Source organism: Mastigoproctus giganteus, chromosome 1, assembly GCF_048544385.1.
Source record: "Mastigoproctus giganteus isolate SK-2022 chromosome 1, ASM4854438v1, whole genome shotgun sequence".
Lineage (NCBI taxonomy): Eukaryota > Metazoa > Arthropoda > Arachnida > Uropygi > Thelyphonidae > Mastigoproctus > Mastigoproctus giganteus.
In genome coordinates this window covers 168,316,170-168,335,075 of record NC_143575.1, presented here as the reverse complement: position 1 = coordinate 168,335,075, position 18,906 = coordinate 168,316,170, and the positions used below count along the sequence as shown (strand labels likewise).

The 18,906-nt window shown below is 39.1% G+C and overlaps 1 protein-coding gene across 2 annotated transcripts in view; it reads right to left on the bottom strand.

Annotated features, from left to right (window-relative positions):
• Positions 1–18,906, bottom strand: part of LOC150091247 (uncharacterized) — an 83,174-nt gene that overhangs the window by 37,982 nt on the left and 26,286 nt on the right. For both annotated transcript variants that reach the window (XM_090374899.1, XM_090374907.1), the window contains exons 2-3: positions 10,531–10,574; positions 3,985–4,018 (exon numbers count right to left, since the gene is read on the bottom strand). In XM_090374899.1, coding sequence (XP_090231025.1) covers positions 3,985–4,011 — 27 coding nt within the window. In that variant the 5' untranslated portion in view covers positions 4,012–4,018; positions 10,531–10,574. The remainder of the gene's footprint in view (positions 1–3,984; positions 4,019–10,530; positions 10,575–18,906) is intronic.

Sequence of the window (18,906 nt, the reverse complement as noted above, 5' to 3'; positions counted from 1 at the left end):
GGTAGCACACAGTGGTATCGTCACTGTCCTTTCCACCCGGGTGGAAAAGGCCCAGGTTCGAATCCTGTCGATGACGCGTGGAACTTTTATGGGCTTTTTTCATTCCGTGGCCCGGAAAAACTGGAGTTTTTCGTCCAGAAAAGCAGGCAAATCGACCAGAGAATATATGTAATTTACAGACACAATACATATGCATAGATAAAATAACTTTCAGGGTTGACCCTAATAAATATATTTTTTTTATTATTATTGGAGGAAATGGATAGGTGAAACTTGTAGCCGAGTGGTCAGGCATTAGGTGCATAAGTACACGTGCCTTGAGTAACCGCGGTTCAAGCCCGTGTTCACTAAATACGGTGATGTTTGTTGCATTCTCTGTCTTGTGAACTGCTCTGACCGTGTGGTCCTCTCGAAGTATAAACAGAATTTATGTATTTATTTATACTATAAAGCGTTTAGGGCGTAAGCCTCAAGGTTAAGAAAAGTCTAGACTATGCATAAGTATATTGCGAAAGCTTCATCATTGAGTGTAACATCATCATAGTGCGAAAGCATCATCGTTAAGAGTAACACTAGTCTTCTCAGGTGAAGCGTTACTTATTCGAAGTAGTGCAATATCATGGCAACTCGTTGTGAAGGTATTCACAATATGAGATATAACCTAAAACGATGCCGTTTTGCTAAAATTCTGTTCATTCAGATTTGACTATGTATTATTGATTCTTTCGCACCATACTTATACATGTATTTATTTATTTATTTAAATGGGAAATGTGTTTTTTTTTTTTTTGTGCCAATGCTGTATAATCTTGATGAATTTGGACAGTTATTGTCCAAATTCAAACTCCCATAAACAACTTTTATTCTTCTCAGTTATCCCTTCAACTACTGTTTTCTGGAAAACCTTCCTCCACATGTTGTCCTGAAAACTACAATCTACAGAAATTCGAGTTTAATGCCAACAAGTGTCTTCGTCTTCCCAGGCTTCAACCCATGCCCGGTACTAATACTATTCAATGAGTTGGCTTTACATTAGTAACACTCTCCTGTGTAGGAATGGACTGGTCTGACGCTGATGAAGGCTCAAAGTCGGGACCGACTGATATAAGATCGTACTTCGCACTGGTAGTCACGTAGCCAGGTGGGAAGGAGCAGCAGTGCGCAGCACACGCTTCTTGATTAGACCGGGGTTCGAGCCCGTCACCACCAAATCCGGAGGATGTGCGGAAAGGTCAAGGAATGACCACCGCATATCCCGGAGCAATATGGCCTTAGTTGCAAATGCTCCTAAAAATCAACCAAACAAACAAACAAACAAACTGGTAATCACGGCTTCGAGATATTTTCGACTTCGAAAGTGGAATGATTGCATGCGCATGTGCTAGTATCTGGACAACATCCAACATGGTTAAAAGCTTCCGTTCTGTGGTGTCATGAGTCTACCATGACTGGCTCAACGGCGGTCGAAAAACCCAAAGATTACACGTGAGCAGGGCCGCTGAAAGTGGGTATGCGAGGTTGGCGTCGCCTATGGGCGACCGTTCTTTGGCTGCCAATTTTTTTTTTTTTTTCTGATACTGCTTCCTGATTGGTTAACGTTCATCAGTATTCAACATTTAGGGCGACAAATTTCATTTTGCATACTAGCAGCACATAGGGTCGCAGCGCTACTGCACGTGTAATCGACGCCGTGGTAAGCGTCTTGTGTCTCGTCTAGTAGCACAGTAGCGATACAGCAGGCTATCCAGTGCAACGTAGGAGCTCTCGTGGGTAGCACAGTTGGTAGGATCGCCGTCCTCCAACATCGAAAGCCCGGGTTTCGGGAAGAAAAAACCATACTACCTTCGCCTGAGGCCGACTAATTCAGCCACGGTGTGAAAAATACCCATAAAAAAAATTCCTCCCGTCATCAATGGAAATCGAACTCGGGTCTTTTCCACCCGGTGTTGGGAGGACGGCGATCCTACCAACTGTGCTACCCATGAGGGTTCCTACGTTGTACTGGATAGCCTGGTGTGGTGTGTGGTAGGATCGCCGTCCTCCCAACACCGGGTGGAAAAGACCTGAGTTTGATTTCCATTGATGACGGGAGAAATTTTTATGGGTCTTTTTCACAATGTGGCTGAGTTAGTCGGCTTCAGGTGAAGGTAGTATGATGGTTTTTTCTTCCCGAAACTCGGGCTTTTCGTCCAGCAAAACAGAAAATCGAACACATGCAATTTACAGACAATATACACGGAGCAATATGGTCTTAGTCGCTGATGCTTAGTTGTAAAACCCTACTACAACAACAACAACGTAGGAACAGCAAGATCAATCCACGTAGAACAGCAGCAATTCACGTGGACTATAGTGTCCCATGTCTTTCGGCACCAGGTGTTCCACTCATCTCTGCAATCCTCATGGACTAAAACTAAACTAAACTAAACTATTGTATTAAGCTCGCCCATTAAGTCACTTCAACTACCCATGTGTATTGTGTCTGTAAATTGCGTGTTTTCTCTGATCGATTTGCCTGCTTTGCTGGATGCTAAACCTCAGTTTTTCCGGAGGGGGAACCTTGCTATCTATGCCTGAGAGCGACTAACTCAGCCATGGAGTGAAAAAGCCTATAAAAGTTCCTCGCGTCATCTACGGGATTCGAACCCGGGCCTTTCCACATGGCGTAGGAAGGACGGTGACAATACCACTCATGCAGACAATCCTCATGGACTATGGGCCGGACATTAGCTCTATAAACTGTGGCAATCGACAGCCATCATGGGCACCCAAGCTCACTGCAAGACACAAGAAACTGCGCCTTAGCACTTCAACACCAACACTGGACCACCGACAAGGGAATTCTGTCTCCTGGTAGTATGGAGATAACTGACATCCATTTCAAATGCTGAGGGGAGGAGAGGGGAGGGGGTCCTTAATCAACGAATGCTACAAGCCTATATTCATATGTATTACTCTATTATTATGCACTTTTGTATTACATAAAAATGTCACAAAGTATCAAGCCTTAAATCGCCGCGAAAATATGACACTAGACAAAAATCAATGACACCGTTGGCTTCAATTGACAAAATACATGTAAGAAATAGTGTCAATCAGCTATCCGGACCCGCAGCTATTCTAAGAGTATTACTGTATTATTATACACACACATAATAGCGAGTACGTTCTATCTTTAGTCTTCAGAACAGCTTGGACTCATTGCGATATGGCCTTAACGAAGTATAAAAAACATGCCACAGGGATGGATGCTGATCCATTTTGACTCAATTACTTCCCACAGTTGTTGTAAATTGGATGGAACCAGTTAAGTCAGATACGAAGATTAGTGCGTTCTGAAATGCCTCCTTTGTTTACTGTTGTTGTACTGGGTTGTTATTTGACTGTAGCCTTTCTTTTACGCTGTACAAGTTTTATCAGCGTCCGTTGGCCTCTCACAGCAACCAACTTTTTCATCCACCGGATCGCCATTAGTTGGATGTTATTTAGTTAGATTAATCTCGATACACCCAAGACAGTCAGTCGTACGGAAACACCCGAGCAGGGTTGTAGTTTTCGAAATATTCCTACGGGCGCACCAGACGTAGACTACTATGCCATGCCATGTTCAAAGTCGCATAAATCTTTCGTCTTTCCCATTTTCACACTCAATTGCACACATAAAGTATCCCTATATCTGCCCACCCGCTTTATATATCGCGAAAACATGATGTTGTCACTGAAGAAGCGTGCTATTTCATGAAGACGGCAGGTGTCCCTAATAGGCCTGAAGTAGCCGAGTGGTCGGGATTTGTCCATCTTTTTTATTGTCATTAGCATCGTATGATGATCTCGATTTGTTTCGTATATGAAAGAAATCAAGACAAAAAGCTCAATTATGTTTCATACAGTGAAAATTTCTTTAAAAATATAAAATGTGGGTTCAGTTGTCCCTTCCTATTGATATATTATAAGCAGTATGAAAAGTATAGCGAAAATACTTGCCAGAAAAAACGAAGCAGCACTTGTCATGGTCCACCTGTTAGAACAGAAAACGCAATTGTTAAATAATCGCTTTTTTCTCATAACAGAAATAAAAAAAAAAAAAAAATCTAAATCAGCAAAAACATATATGTAAATCAAACCCAATGGGACAATAATCAAATCTATCATAAATTAAACTGTGGAACACAAAATGGCAGAGTATATACTTCGATTTAAATACACTAACCTATCCAAAGTATACGAGCATCCTCCCCATCCCGGTATAAACATCAGTGTCTCCCTCCAACTTAAAATGTATTTCATTTTTGAGCTAGCAGAAATGTAGCCGGGCGAGAACCCATCATTCACGCCTTGGCACTGCTCTGCGTGTGACAGACTCATGTTTCAACCTCAAAGTTACTCGTAGCCGATGTAGTTAAGATGGGAATCGGAGAATAATGTACCACCTGAAATTGTGTGACAATAATACAGTATATGCAAATATTTTCATTTCATAATATACCGCGAATGATGTATACACCGAAAGAACTAACAGAGAATTAGAAGGGAAATGGCAGTTGAATGTCACATGAAGAAACTGATTGTGTGTGCTATTGCTCAGGAATTAACCAATCCGAAGTCGACAATTGACAAACTGCTGAAGAAAAGGAAATCCAGAGGTGACACTTAACCCAAGAAACGACTAAGCGGGCTCAAAAAATGCGAAATGGGATGATCTGTGGGATTTCTATTTCTCTTTTCCATGGTCAGATTACTGTTTTAAATCTTTCGATGCCAATGTTTGCTCAGATCGAGTCAGTGGAATTATTTTTATAGGGATGAAATTCTTTATTTCAGTTCCCTCTAAAATGTCCTTTATCTAACGTTTAGTTTTTCAACAAATGTGCTAAGCGGTGCTGTAGTCGTAAAATTAGCAGAAGGTATACCTATTAATGTTACTAAAAGCAGAGAGAGAGAGAGAGAGTACACTATGCATATTAATCGAATTCCAGAGGGTATATGGCGTATATCCTTGTGTGTGTGTGGGTGTGTTCTTATCAGTTTATTAATCAAACACCCCTGTACAGAAGTTATCTAGGAGTGTAGCTCATATATACATCGAACATAACTTATTAGATAGGAACACATATAGTGCATAAAATAAAATATCGGAAAATATATAAATAAATAAGAATAACTACAGTCATTTTTCACCTGAATTGAATGACATAGTCATTCTGCTGAACGGAATATTGTCAGTCCTATGTCTTTTGAAGACGCTATAAAGCATTCATTACAGTTTTTATGAGTTCATGGGCTTTTGAAGTATTTTGCTATGAACAAAACTCATCTTTCTCGAAATGCATTCGTCATTACATAAATAAATAAATAAATAAATTTTCTGTTTATGCTCCGGGACGACCAAACGGTCATGTGTAGTTTAGTGTACAGATTCGCTCTGCAATGAGCTTCCTGTAGTGTTCTGTCATGGCAGTACCTGTCCGGGTCTATTTTGAAATCTCTAAAGAGCTCCAGAGTATTGGCAGGAAACAGCCGCCTTAATCTGTCAGAGTGATAGCGAGCGCTATGGAGGTAGTGGAGCCGGGCTCTTGGGCGGGGCCTGACCACAAGCTTTTCAATTTGAGGGGCATCTAAACTCCCAGTCAGAAGTTGTACCAGCGTGCCGATGTTACGTAGGGTGACCATCTGAATTTTAAGTTTGAATACAGTATGGATTTTGAAATTGTGAAGGGTTTCTCAGCAATCCTATTTAGTCACCGGAGCAGCCAGTATTCTAGGCTGAGAAATTTCCTAATATAAGTATTTGGAGCAGAGGACCAAATTGTCGAAGCATATAGGGACATAGGAACGATACATCTTTGGATATATTGGGTCACTAGTTGCTAGTTTCGAATCCCAGTTATCTCCTGTCATACAGCCCATATGGCAGCAAGAATTTTTGATCTGGTGTTTTGAAAATGCCTTTGGAAGGTTAGGCTCTCGTCCCACGTCACTCCTAGGTCGGTGTATGAGCTGACATCTTCACCTTTGCTTCATTAATAGATAACTCTATTTGATTTTTTATCTTCTTGTTAGTTATTGTCAGTTGTGCTGACTTGTCAGGGTTTAGTCATGGACCGATTTTATCTAAGTATAAATGCAGTTCGTGAAGCTTGGCATTGGCGTGTATATTGACGTCGGACACAAAAGCTCTTTGTTAGAGACAACGAAATTCTTTATATCATCAGCATAAGAAATAAAATTACGGTTCTGAGCTAGAAAGAGTTCCAGAGCGGCAGCGAGCAACAAAGCTAATAAGACACTTTCCTGAGGTATTCCCCAAGTGAGGGTGTATCTGCATATTTACTTACTTATATATACGCCATATATATTAAAAATAATAAAACTATAAGTATTGCCTAAAAATCAAATGCTAATAAATTTATTTTTTAGTTTTCAGTAAACACATCACAAATATTGCTTCCTCTGTACCGAAAAAAAAAAAAAAAAAAAAACACTGGGTTTCCTTTTTCGCTCTCTACCTTACTTTTCTTCAAAACAGCCACTTAGTCTGTGCAAATCTCAAATCCACCTTACTTTTTTTTTATTTCGATGTCGTAGCTGAGATCCTTGTTTCATACTTCTGTCTCAATAAAGTGTTTTAGTAATATAGTTACTTTCAAAAATATTTATGAAATTATAAGAAATAAATGTAACACACTTTTCTCCTCCAATGTAACTCTTTATTCAAAGTTATACATTTATCAGGCAGTTGAGCAATGGTGTGTATTGAAGTAAATTATGGAAATGAAGCACATGAACCATTAAATATAGAGTGAAATGATTTAAGACAAAGTAGTGAGTGATATTTGAAGAGCAGCTCGAAATGCACATTTTGCGTTTTTCACTCGATGAACTTGTATTTATTTTGGCGTGTGTATTGCATTCATATCACTCTTGCAATGCTAAGACACGTTCATTAATAAATACCCAAACAGGCCTGTACCACACACACACACACGCACTGAGTGTTCCCTTTATTAGGTATGCCATCCTTTTCGTGAAATGTTCCTCCAGTAACAGCGTTACGTGTTCGCATCGTGCCATATAAAGCAGGTGGATAGATACGTAGGGATGCTATATTCGTGCAATTCAGTGGCTGCTCGACAAAATCAACAGAACACGTAGAAAACGTGGTGTAACTCGTGCAGTTTGCGATGAAGTGGGACAAAATTTGGTATGGTGGTGTACTATAGAATAACGATGAAATTAGGAGACAGCGAGAAACTTCGGACAGGTATAAGGGACATTTATAGGGGGTTGTATAAGAATTATCAAAAAGGTCACATTACAGAAGTCGATACAAGATGCTCGAAAATATGGTCACATGACGTCAATACGGCGTATGATCCCCTCCAACGACTAAACAGTCCTAAAAACTACGAACCACGCTCGACATAAGGGTGTCTATAAAGATTCTGTGACAACAAATCCCATTCTTCCATTAACGCTGAACTTAGCTCACCAAGTGAGTGAGGAGTTGGCTGTCAGTTGCAATGCGACATCAAAGGGCGTCCCACACATGTTTGATCTGATTTAAGTCTGATGATAGCGCTGGCCACGGCAGTCGTTGGATATCTTCAGTTTCAAGATATTTCTCCACCACTTGAGCTCTATGTGCAGTGGTGTTGTAGTGCATGAAAAGAAAATCTGGGCCAACCGCATTCATAAAGTCGCACATAGGGTTCGATTGTCTGTTCTCGGTACCTCTGCGAAGTTAAGGTACCCTATCAAAAACATGGAGGGGTACACGGCCATTGATCATTATCCGTCACACGCGAAATCACCACCTCCACCATGTGTCCCTTTTTCTGATGTTCGAGGGATGGTAACACATTCCTCATTGTCTCCAGATGAATAACGTCTAGAATCTGATTTTAGGCTAAAACGGGACTCGTTATAGATCAGAACTATACCCTATTTGTTGTACTCCAAGTCGCATGTTTATGGCACCTATTCTGACATGCTCTGCGATGGTTTGTGGTTAATGGGATGGACATGTGTTTATGTAAGAGGCAGCTCCTAGAACGTCAGTTCAATTCCGCCTCGTATCTCTAGGAAGAACAGTATCACTAAAAATAGACCAGATATGTGAATGACGTAGGTTTGTGTGTATTTAATGGGATACAAACCATTGGCTTCCTTGTGTAGAGTCCACTTGAACTGAGCCTTCTTAACATAGTCCGGTTGGAAATGTTTTCACCTGTGGCCGCGGCAACCTCAAAAGACAGTTGATGACAGGACATCGTAAGGTTCCGTCTAAGTCAACGTAGACGGAACTAGAGAATTTATCTGTTCTCAATGTAGCTCCGTTGACGTAGCCTCGGGCGACCCTCGCCAGCTCTTCTTGTAATGGTTTCTGTCCTCGGAAACTGCTTCTATAGTGCCGAGACCACACGGCGTGACACATTAAGCCAATGTGCCACCCCTGCCCCCTGCCAGACATCTTAGAAAATTATCTAAACAATGATGACTTGCCATTCTGAGTACTGGAGATGTGGCTGTCCCACTGAGCAAGCCAAAAAACGGAAATGAAGTTATGTGGTCGCAACCCATGTTTTTATAAGCATGAATAATTTGATAATGTGCGGTTCTGTAAGATGATAGATCGATTTCTAATGAATACTCGGAATTTGCATGGGAGGATGCCTATTACATCAGGTATTTGCCTTTGGCGACACTATTCACAATAAAATATTCATGAAGAACATTTTGTTCTGTTAATTTTGTCGAGCAGTGTATTTTAAACGACTTTGAATATGGCATAGTAGTCGACACAAGACTCACTGATTTGGAATCTGCAAACCCTGATGAGTTTGTCACTTAGGACTGTGTATCAGGTGCATCAAGATTGGTCCAATAGCTAAGTAACATTCAGCTAACTCTGATCCTGTAGTCGGAAACGATGAAGAAGCCAACGGAGGGTGACAAGCAAGACGTGCAGGATAACATAAATGTTAGTCATTCACGTAAAAACCCAGTACAACAGTGGTAAAAAAACCAAAAAAAAAACCTGTCATATTAGGGCCATCATGAACGATTTACTCGTGTATTCTGCCCATAAATTGCATGTGCTCTGTGGTAGATTTGTCTGTTTTTCTGAAGGAAAAGCCCGAGTTCCGAAGGGAAGCCTTGCTATTCACGCCTGCGACCGAAGCCTCAGCCATGAAGTGAAAAGAGACAATAAAAAGCTCCTTGTGTCATTGACGTTCGAACTTGGACCTTTTCCCAGCCGACGTTGGGGAGGACGTGAACAGTGATTTTAACTACAAGCAAAGACGTAAAACAGTCGCAACCAAGCAGACATTTCAGAACACGTAATTCGTCGTACCTTGTTTCCAGGGGGGGGGGGGGGTTATCTGATCCTCCACTGTCATTGGACAGTGGAGAATCAGATAAACATTGCCTGAGCTGACGAATTTCGGTTTCTGCTGTTTCACCTGATGGGAGGACTAGAATATGGCGAAACTATCTTGAATCTATGGATCCATTTTACTAAGTGTCAACAGTATAGATTGGTAGTGGAGATGTAATGATGTGGGGAGTGTTTTCGTGGTGCACACTGGGCTCCTTGATACCAATGGGAAAACATTTTGATACCATAGGTTATCTGCAAAATCCGCTCTTCCATCTGGATAATGAGCCATGTCACAGGACCAGACTGATTCCATGAACATGAGAATGAATTTCGGCCTACTGCGGTAGCCTCTCCAGTCTCCATATCTTAATCTAATTGAGCACTTGTGGGACGAGGCCGAACAAGCTCTTCGAGGTAGCGATCTGCAACCATCCAATTTGCAACAACTAAGAGGCAATTGAGTCAACGTTGGGTTCATGCCACTTTGGACGCATCTTTGGGTTCATGCCACGACGATCTACTGTTCAGAGGGCTAAGTTGGGAGGACATTTAATCGCTATTTAGGCAATAGGCAGATACCTATACAGTAGCCACTCGTGCATATGTTTACACACTTCTTCACTGCTTTGTTCGTTGCTTTCTCTTCTGTATAATCATCTGTAATTAGCTATAGGGAAAATTACGTGCAATTTTACACGCAAAAATATTAAACGAGACGGTGACATCTGAGGTATACCAGGATGATATTCAACAGTATATCTGTACGCATGAAGCGGATGAATGATACTGCTTATTCGAGCAGAACGGTGTGTGTGTGTGTGCGCGTACACAGTCAGGTGTGTGTGTGTGTGCGCGTACACAGTCAGGTGTGTGTGTGTGTGCGCGTACACAGTCAGGTGTGTGTGTTTCTGCTCCAGTCGTAGAAACACACACACAGGGTTATATTTTAATTGTATAACCTTTTTCTTTATTTCTTAACCCGATTTCACTGAAATCGGATTAAGAACCAGCAAATCATAAACTATTTCACCATCGTTAAATTTAATATTAAAACAAATTTCATATTTTAAATCAACATTCTCATTTATATAAAAAAGCTTATCTTAACATGCAATTATTTTCAAAAAGTGAAATTTTAGGCTACATACCATCATCTCTCGTTACGATTAATGGAAGTCAACTGAAGAAGATACTGTAAAAAAAAAAAAAAAATAATAATAATAATAATAAAAATATATATATATATTAGATAACTTTTAAAGAGCAACAGCCATTAAATAATTATAATCTTAATCAAATTAACCGTCTTAATAAAATTAAAAATATTGGTTTATATTTCAAGTAGTCATACAAGTAAAGTTACTTGAAAAAGTAGTCTACTTAGGGGCTATTTACAAATAACGTAATACGATATTTTAACTTTTGGATTCTCTAACCCCAATCCATAACACTTCGTAACAACAGCTCTGATCTTTCATTATCCCCTGTCGATTACTGCATTAAAAAATACTCCAAGTCACTTTATTTCTAATGAGAAGAAAAGACAACACTACATTAATGATCCCCTCCCCCCATCTTATTTAATTTTTGAATGACCCCCTTTAGGTGCGTTTACACCTAGGATAGGGTTCTGGACAAATCGGTCAAGATGTTCACATGTTATAAACAGGGTGACTGCGTCTTCAATTAATACGCAGGTAACTTCAAGTGCTGCCAGCGATTTTGACATTTGCTACCGGTCTTCGGTGGAGTGGCCCATAAAGATATAAAAAACAATATTTTGGAATTCAAAAATTATTATTATTATTATTATTATTATTATTAGCCATATGGTGCAAGGAAGCCTGGGGCTTATGCTGCACCAGCCAAAAAAAAAATTTCCCTATTGCCCTGAGAGAGAGAGAGAGAGAGAGAGAGAGAGAGAGAGAGAGAGAGAGAGAGAGAGAGAGAGAGAGAGAGAGAGAGAGAGAGAGAGAGAGAGAGAGAGAGAAGTAGAAAGGAATCACAAAGAAAGGAAAGAATGATGATATCCAGCTCAGGACCCTGGGTGTGCCAAGCCCATACTCACCACATGTGAGCCCCTGGGGTCAAGGGTGTCAAGATTACTAAGGATTTCTAAGAAGTACAAACTAAAGTTTATAATGATATATGAACCAACGTCGAGCCACAATGATGAAGAGGTTGAAGAAATGTACACCGAAATTACTAACAGAAGATATATATTGCGAACGATGTTACCGTCCTGAAAAAGATAAATGTTGGAAGTGATCACAGAATAAGATACAAATTGATATAGATGTAAGAAAATAAAAGAAAAAACTGACTCGAGTAAATAATACGAAGGTCTTTGACAGAAGAGGAGAAAAAGCAGTATGTACTGGAACTTGAACAAGTGCGAGCTTCTTCAGACATTTCAGGACCAAGATATCGACGAAGAATACAACTTTCTGAAAGTGATAAAGCCTGAGATATAGGTAAAAAGAAATCCAAAGAAAAAAAAAATTAGTCAAGAAACACTTTTCATGAAGAACCAAAGACGACAAATGAAGAGCAAAATAAACACCGACAAAGACAAAACTGAGTATACCGAGTTGTGCAAAGCCATTAGAAAGTGACTCAGAGAAGACATAAGCATATATAACATAAGAAAAATAGAACAAGCATTAATGGAAAACAAAGGACTTAAATCAGTAGTCATAGGCAGTAATACAGAAAGACGAATGATACTGAATCTGAAGAATACTGATGGTGCACTTATAAATAGCAGAGAAGGAATAATTCAAATAGCAGAAGACTACTATAAAGTATTATATAAGGAGCAAGGGAATGATGCCAGCAATAGGGAAGAAGAATCACAAATTTGCCTCACATACGACTTACCCGATATTTCCTGCTGAGATAGAGCATGCATTGAAGAAGATTAAGAATTAGAAAGCCTCGGGTGAAGATGAAGTTGTTAAAATTGGGAGGAAATGACATGACACAGAAATTGGCAAGACTCTTCACAAAATACATTAGGAAAGGCGTGATCCTAAGGAGTGAAATAAAGCAATCATAATTTTGCTGCATAAGAAAGGAGACAAATCAGAAATTGGAAATTATAGATCAATTAACTTGTTGTCCCACATCTACAAGTTGTTCACAAGGAGCATCATTAACAGATTAGAACGAAAACTTGATGAGAATCGACCAAAAAAGCAAGCTGGGGTATATAGTTGAGAATCCTTATGGCATGATTCTCAACTATGGACCACCTTTACGTAATATCACAGCTAATGGAGAAAGCAAATGAATATAAAACACCATTATGCCCGGCATTTGTGGATTATGAAAAGGCATTTGACTCCATGCAGTATAAGGCAATGTTTCGGGGACTGGAAAGACAAGGCATAGATAACCAATACATTATGATTTTGAAGAAAATATATGAGAATGCTACATCCTTCATTAGACCAGACAAAGACAGTAGCAAATTTAAAATTGAGAAAGGAGTTCGACAAGGAGACACAATATCTCCGAAGGTGGAAGTTGTTTACTGCTGCTCTTGAGGGAGCTTTCAGAAGATTCGACTGATTGCAAAAAGGAGTCAATGTGAATGAAGAGTACCTAAACCATTTACGATTTGCAGATGACATTGTGGTCATAAGCTACGATCCCAAAGAATTAGAGGAAAATCTTAATCAGTTATGCACAGTTAGTAAGGATTTCGGACTAAAGATGAATATGGCTAAAACAAAAGTAATGATGAACAAGTATGCCAGAGAAAGGGATATAATGACTGAAGGAGCAGTAATTGGAAAGGTGGAGTCATATACTTATCTGGGACAAGTCATTAGCTGTAATAATGATAAATGGATGGAAGTCAAGAGAAGAATAAAGTTTGGATGGATAGCATTCAGGAAATATAGTCACATACTGAGGAACGATATCCCAATTTGTCTTAACCCTAAAATAATGAACCAATGTATACTCCCCACCATGATTTATGGAAGTGAAACTTGGGCACTCACCAAAAGAATGGAAGAGAAGCTGAAAACTACAGAGCAAAAAAAAAAAAAAATAAGAAGAAGAACAGAACGAATTATATTAAGAATCAGACCGTTGGATAAGAAGAGAAACAGATGGACTAGACAGCAAACACAAGTAAAGGACATTCTTATCAAAACTAAAGAACTGAAATGGACTTGGGCAGGACACATAGCTCGAAGATATGATTACCGATGGACTAAGAAAATAACAGAATGGTATCCAAGAGAAGCTAAAAGAAAATCTGGAAGACAACGAAGGAGATTGACTGATGAAATTCAAGAGTTCGTGGGTAATAAATGGATGGCCATTCCACGAGGCCTTCATCCTGCAGTGGATTGAAAATGGGCAATGATGATGATGATGATGACCCGCCTTCTTGGCTGACCCTGTAAATGCTAGCGTTTTGCAGTAGTGAATACAAATATGAATACAGAATGCAAATTCAGTATCCCCGGCGAAATTCTGGAACGTTCCCACCCCCCTTGCTTTTTAATCACATAGTGAATCATCGGGCCTCCTCCACAACGGTGGCTAACCTAGCGGTGGAGTAGTTTCCTGGTTTTAAAAAAGAAAACCTCTCCGCACTCGCTAAGCTGCTAACCCGCCAGATCGATGCCCCATTGATGAATGATATTATTTCACCCCCAAAAGCAAGAAATAGATACCACCAGAGCCAGAACCCCCCCCCCCCCTCCACTTAGGATGAAGCTCACTAACCTGGACTCCTTAAAAGGAATGTTTCCATGTAACATCAACCAACATTTCAAAATCCTCTCCATAGACCCAAATAAGTTCAAAGACAATAAAACATACAGAAGCCAAATTATGGACCAAATCACTAGAACTACCCTAAAAACTGTGTTTAATTTATGTCCATAAATTTATTGTATGTAAATAATTTAATGCAATAATATAATGTAAAATCTAAGTAAATAGTCATGGCAGTTACTGAAGAACTGATATGTAGTCAACCTTTATAGAGATTTCTATATCAATTTAAGATCAATTAATTCTATATTAAATTAAGATTGAGATTTAATATTGAAGTGAATCGTTACTTGCTATTTAGTAAATATAATTATCTAATTAATACCATTATTTTTAAATACTTCGAAAATTTGTATGAATTGTATACGTACTGTATTTTTCAAATTTTTGGAAAATACTCCGCCCTCCTAGCCTACTGGCCGTAGATGGAATGAACCTTTTGTGAATAAACAGATAATAATAATAATATTATTATTATTATTTCTCCCTGATTGGAGGATCCCAGTCCTTGACGGGTACTACTACCAAGTACTCAGGGTGGTTGTAATGTCTGGTATTACTGTTGGTTGAGGAACTCTCTGACTATCCTACAAGTGTTCAGGATTGCGACTTTCCGGAGTTCCTTGTAGGTGTTCTCTGGGAGACCTATTGCTGCTAGGCTGCTATGTAGAGTCTTTGGCACCATACCGGTGGTTGACACTATGATCGAGATGGTCGTTACTTCTTGCATGTCCCACATCTCCTTAACCTCGTGTCTCGGGTTCGTGTACTTCCTAATTTTTTCCTCGTGTTTTTTCTGGTGTTTTAACACCGCTATATCAATCAGGTAGGTAGCCTTTTCCATCTTGTCCACAAGGGTTATGTCCGGTCTGTTGTGCGGGATGGTCTTATCCGTTATTATGGCGTGGTCCCAGTACAGCTTGTGGGTTGGGGTCTCTAGTACTGCCTGTGGTTTGAACTTGTTGTATGGTACACTTTCTTTGGTCAACTGGTATTATTATTATTATTATTAACAGCGAATAACTAACAAAATATGAATAATAGACAGCACAGCGCATACAACCATCTAAAAGAAAACAAATGACAGGAAACAGAATGCAGTGAACAGTACAGAAGTACAATACAAATTGCACTGTACAGAAGTGTATGCCACAGCTTTTTCAGTTCTCAGCTTATTTTTGAAGATGTTCAAAGAAAATCAAGTTTTCATATATATTTTTTAACTCATACAGAAAATTTATTTATTTCGACATACTGTACTTATCAGACTCAGCGCTGATTGATTTTTATTATTACCGGTCCATTGAATCAAACAGGAAACTGTCACTGCCGAAAAACGTTAGGATTATTATTAAATTAATCCTGTATGTATTTTATGCATTTTAAGATCGAGAGACTTGTACAACAATAGTTTGTAAAGTTATCACTATATATATATATATATATATATTTTTTTTTTTTTTATCACAGTGAACGTTTCAATATTATATGTGATATTCATATGAGGGAATTGTGAAATTCAGCTTACAGAATGAATAATTTTTCACCCTCCTCAAGAATTATATAGCTTTACATGCAAAACGTTTTTTACATTAGAAGTTTGAACCAAGTCTGGCTTCCTTTCATCGACTTCCAAAGTGCATTTACGCATGGTTGAAGACAAAAATAGATTTTTATGACTCGTACATCGGTTCTGTTTACAGTATAGTACTTGATTCGGAATAGTGCTCATTAGTCACTTGTGAAGTGACGTAAATATTATTTAATAGAGTTCGTAAGTTTTCGAAATCGACAGAAAGGGAGACCTTGTGATTGTTTTTCATTCCTTTTTTTTTTTTTTTTTTTTTATCTTCGTTATTTTGAAAGAAATTCACTCTAAAAACAGCCAATGCTGTTTCGCTCCATCGAAACCTGTAGTACACTTGTACAGGATAATCAGAAACCGAGATTTTACTATTTCATGAAGTGGCTGTTTGAAATGAAGGCGCAGCATAAACCCCCTCTTGGGAGGACAAGAAATATTAAGAATAAATGATTTTTTTTTATGATTTTATTTCAATGTCATAACTTTGAAATAAACTACAACGGGATATCAATGATCCGAACCAACTGGGGCTAATTATATTTGAATAATTTATTCACCATAATAAAAATGAGAGGTTCATTTTAAAAATAAGAAATCATTTTTATCAAAATAAATCTCTCAGCCATAACAAACTGCATACGGAAAGACTTCTCCATACTCAAAGTGTACGTTATTTTTAAAAATAACTGAACGAGAATATTAGCATTAGCATTAGTTGAGGAACATGATGCAAGAAAGCAAGCTTATAGAGCATCAGCCAAAAAAAAAAAAAAACCTTCCCATTTCACTCCAAATGTTTGTCTAGTTCATCCTTAAACTTATCAACTTCCACAACAACAGATGGAAGTTTGTTCCAGCAATCAACCACTCGCTGGCTAAAGGCAAACTTTCGCACATCTATTCTACAGCTGTCTTTCCTCAATTTGAATCTATGCCCCCTCAGGTTCTTAATCTGAGCAAGTGGAAGTATCCTATCAGCATTGGGCCTGCTCCAACCATTCAAGGCCTGCTCCAACCATTCAAGGCAGATCACCTCAAAGGTGCCTAGTCTCCAGATAGAAATAGGATTGTAAGATTTCTCACCCCATGAGAGCAAAAAAAAAAAAAAAAAATTGTACTATGCATATATTTCAAGCACACAGAATCTCAAACACCGGGTAACGATCATTCATAATATCTCTTCGTGTTCAATACTCGGCTACACGAAAGAGAAAAGTCATTTTACAAAAGAGTGTAGTATGTGGTGACTGCCATCTTATTTTATTTATTTATTTTTTTTTTTTATCGTTCTGGATGTTTTGGAAGAATTGGAAACACGAGTATATCACTGTTCGTCATGATTGCAAAGACTTTGAATTCGATAACATAAGATTAAGGTAATGAAAAAATATGTCGGCCTGGTCGTTTTTTTCGATTTAATCTTGTGAATTGTAGCTGAGCAAAGCTTGATACCATTACCGGTACCATAAGCGCTAAGCGCTGTTACTCATACAACTACTAAGAGCCGCGCAATATAACGTCTCTCGTTATTACATTGTGAAAGTATTTTTGTTATATCACGGGCATGAGTTTATCTTATAAAAACTGCTTTGTAACGCGAATTCCAGTGTATTGCTACTGTGAGAAATATTCGTATTTAGTGCTTTAGTTCTAACATCCTGTGTTTTTCCTCTTGCGAGTGGGAGCAGACTTTTACAACCGGAGTCGCCCAGTGATTCCATGTATCGTCAGTCAAAAAATGAACGCTTAGCCGTTAATCCATTCAGCATAACACACAAAGGACGCCAAGCCAAAATAGGTGTCCTTCAGTTCAAAAATACCACGTCCGCTGCAATACGTAACGCATGGGAATCAGCCATGCAGATCTGAAATAAGTCGCTCAAGTAATCTCGCACTCAAATCATATCTCCATAAAGTACACTACGATCCCTGTCACCATTACTAGCTGTCACAAGGCAGCGAAGGAATATGTATCATGTGAAAGCTCTTTAACACCCATAGTTACTGGCTGTAAATAAGAAATTCAAGCAAAGCCGTCCTTTTACGTATGCATCAAAAGCCGTCCTTTTGATGCACACGTAGCCTCGGTTTTCATCGACTGCGAAAACACTGCACCACAAGATGATCTCACTGATGCCTGTTCTCTGTAAACACTTCCTCGTTTATTTCACAAATATACGTGGTCTCATTTCCAATTTCAATGATGTCCATTTCCACTTACAGTCTGATCAAACTCACGTACTTTTTCTGGCAGAATCACAACTATTGGTTGAATCAGCCACTGCTCATCTCATTTAAATAAATTTTCTGTTTATACTCCGGGACGACCAAACAGTCAGAGGAGTTAACAATATAGACCGAATACAAGAAACAGCACCATATTCAGCAGTCACGGGCTTGAACCCCGGTCACTCAAGGCACGTGTACTTATGCACCTGCGCGCCTGACCACTAGGCTACGGTGGCTTGTCCGAATTATTCGCTGTACTTCCTTTCGCTTCAAAGATGGTACTTGTGCATATGTCTGCTCTGATATTCCCTGTCAGAGATTTAGTGGTCTGGAATCTCAGATTTTCAATCTTCTCTGGTTAAAATCTCTCTGCCACATTCTGTAAAATTTATCTATGGCCTCTATCGGTCTCCTAACTGCACTAATAATTTGGAAATCTTTGACTTCCTCTCTTTGAAACTTGACTTTTTCCATTCCAACTTTCCTAATTGTGAGATAATTTTCCTTGGTGGTTTTAATATTCACAACTCCAGCTGACTTCTAGTCACACAGACCCAGCTGGTCGAGATGCTGACGCTTTTGCAATTACTAATGACCTCGCACAGATTGTTCATTTACCTACCAGAATACTAGAGAATCCTGACCACGCAGACAACACGCTTGATCTTTTTCTCACAAATAACCCTTCTAAGTACACAGTCGAGGTGAGTGGTCCTCTAGGCATTTCAGATCACAACTTGGTGATGGTCTTTTCTCCAATGGAGCCTTTCTCTTGTGGCCATTCTCAACCTCGTGTTGTTTGGGAAATGGGATGATCTACGATTTTTAATTTCTTCTTTCCCTTGGATAAATTAGGGTTTCATATCTTTTGATGTCAGTGAAATTATTCTTGTAGGGATGAAATCCTTTATTC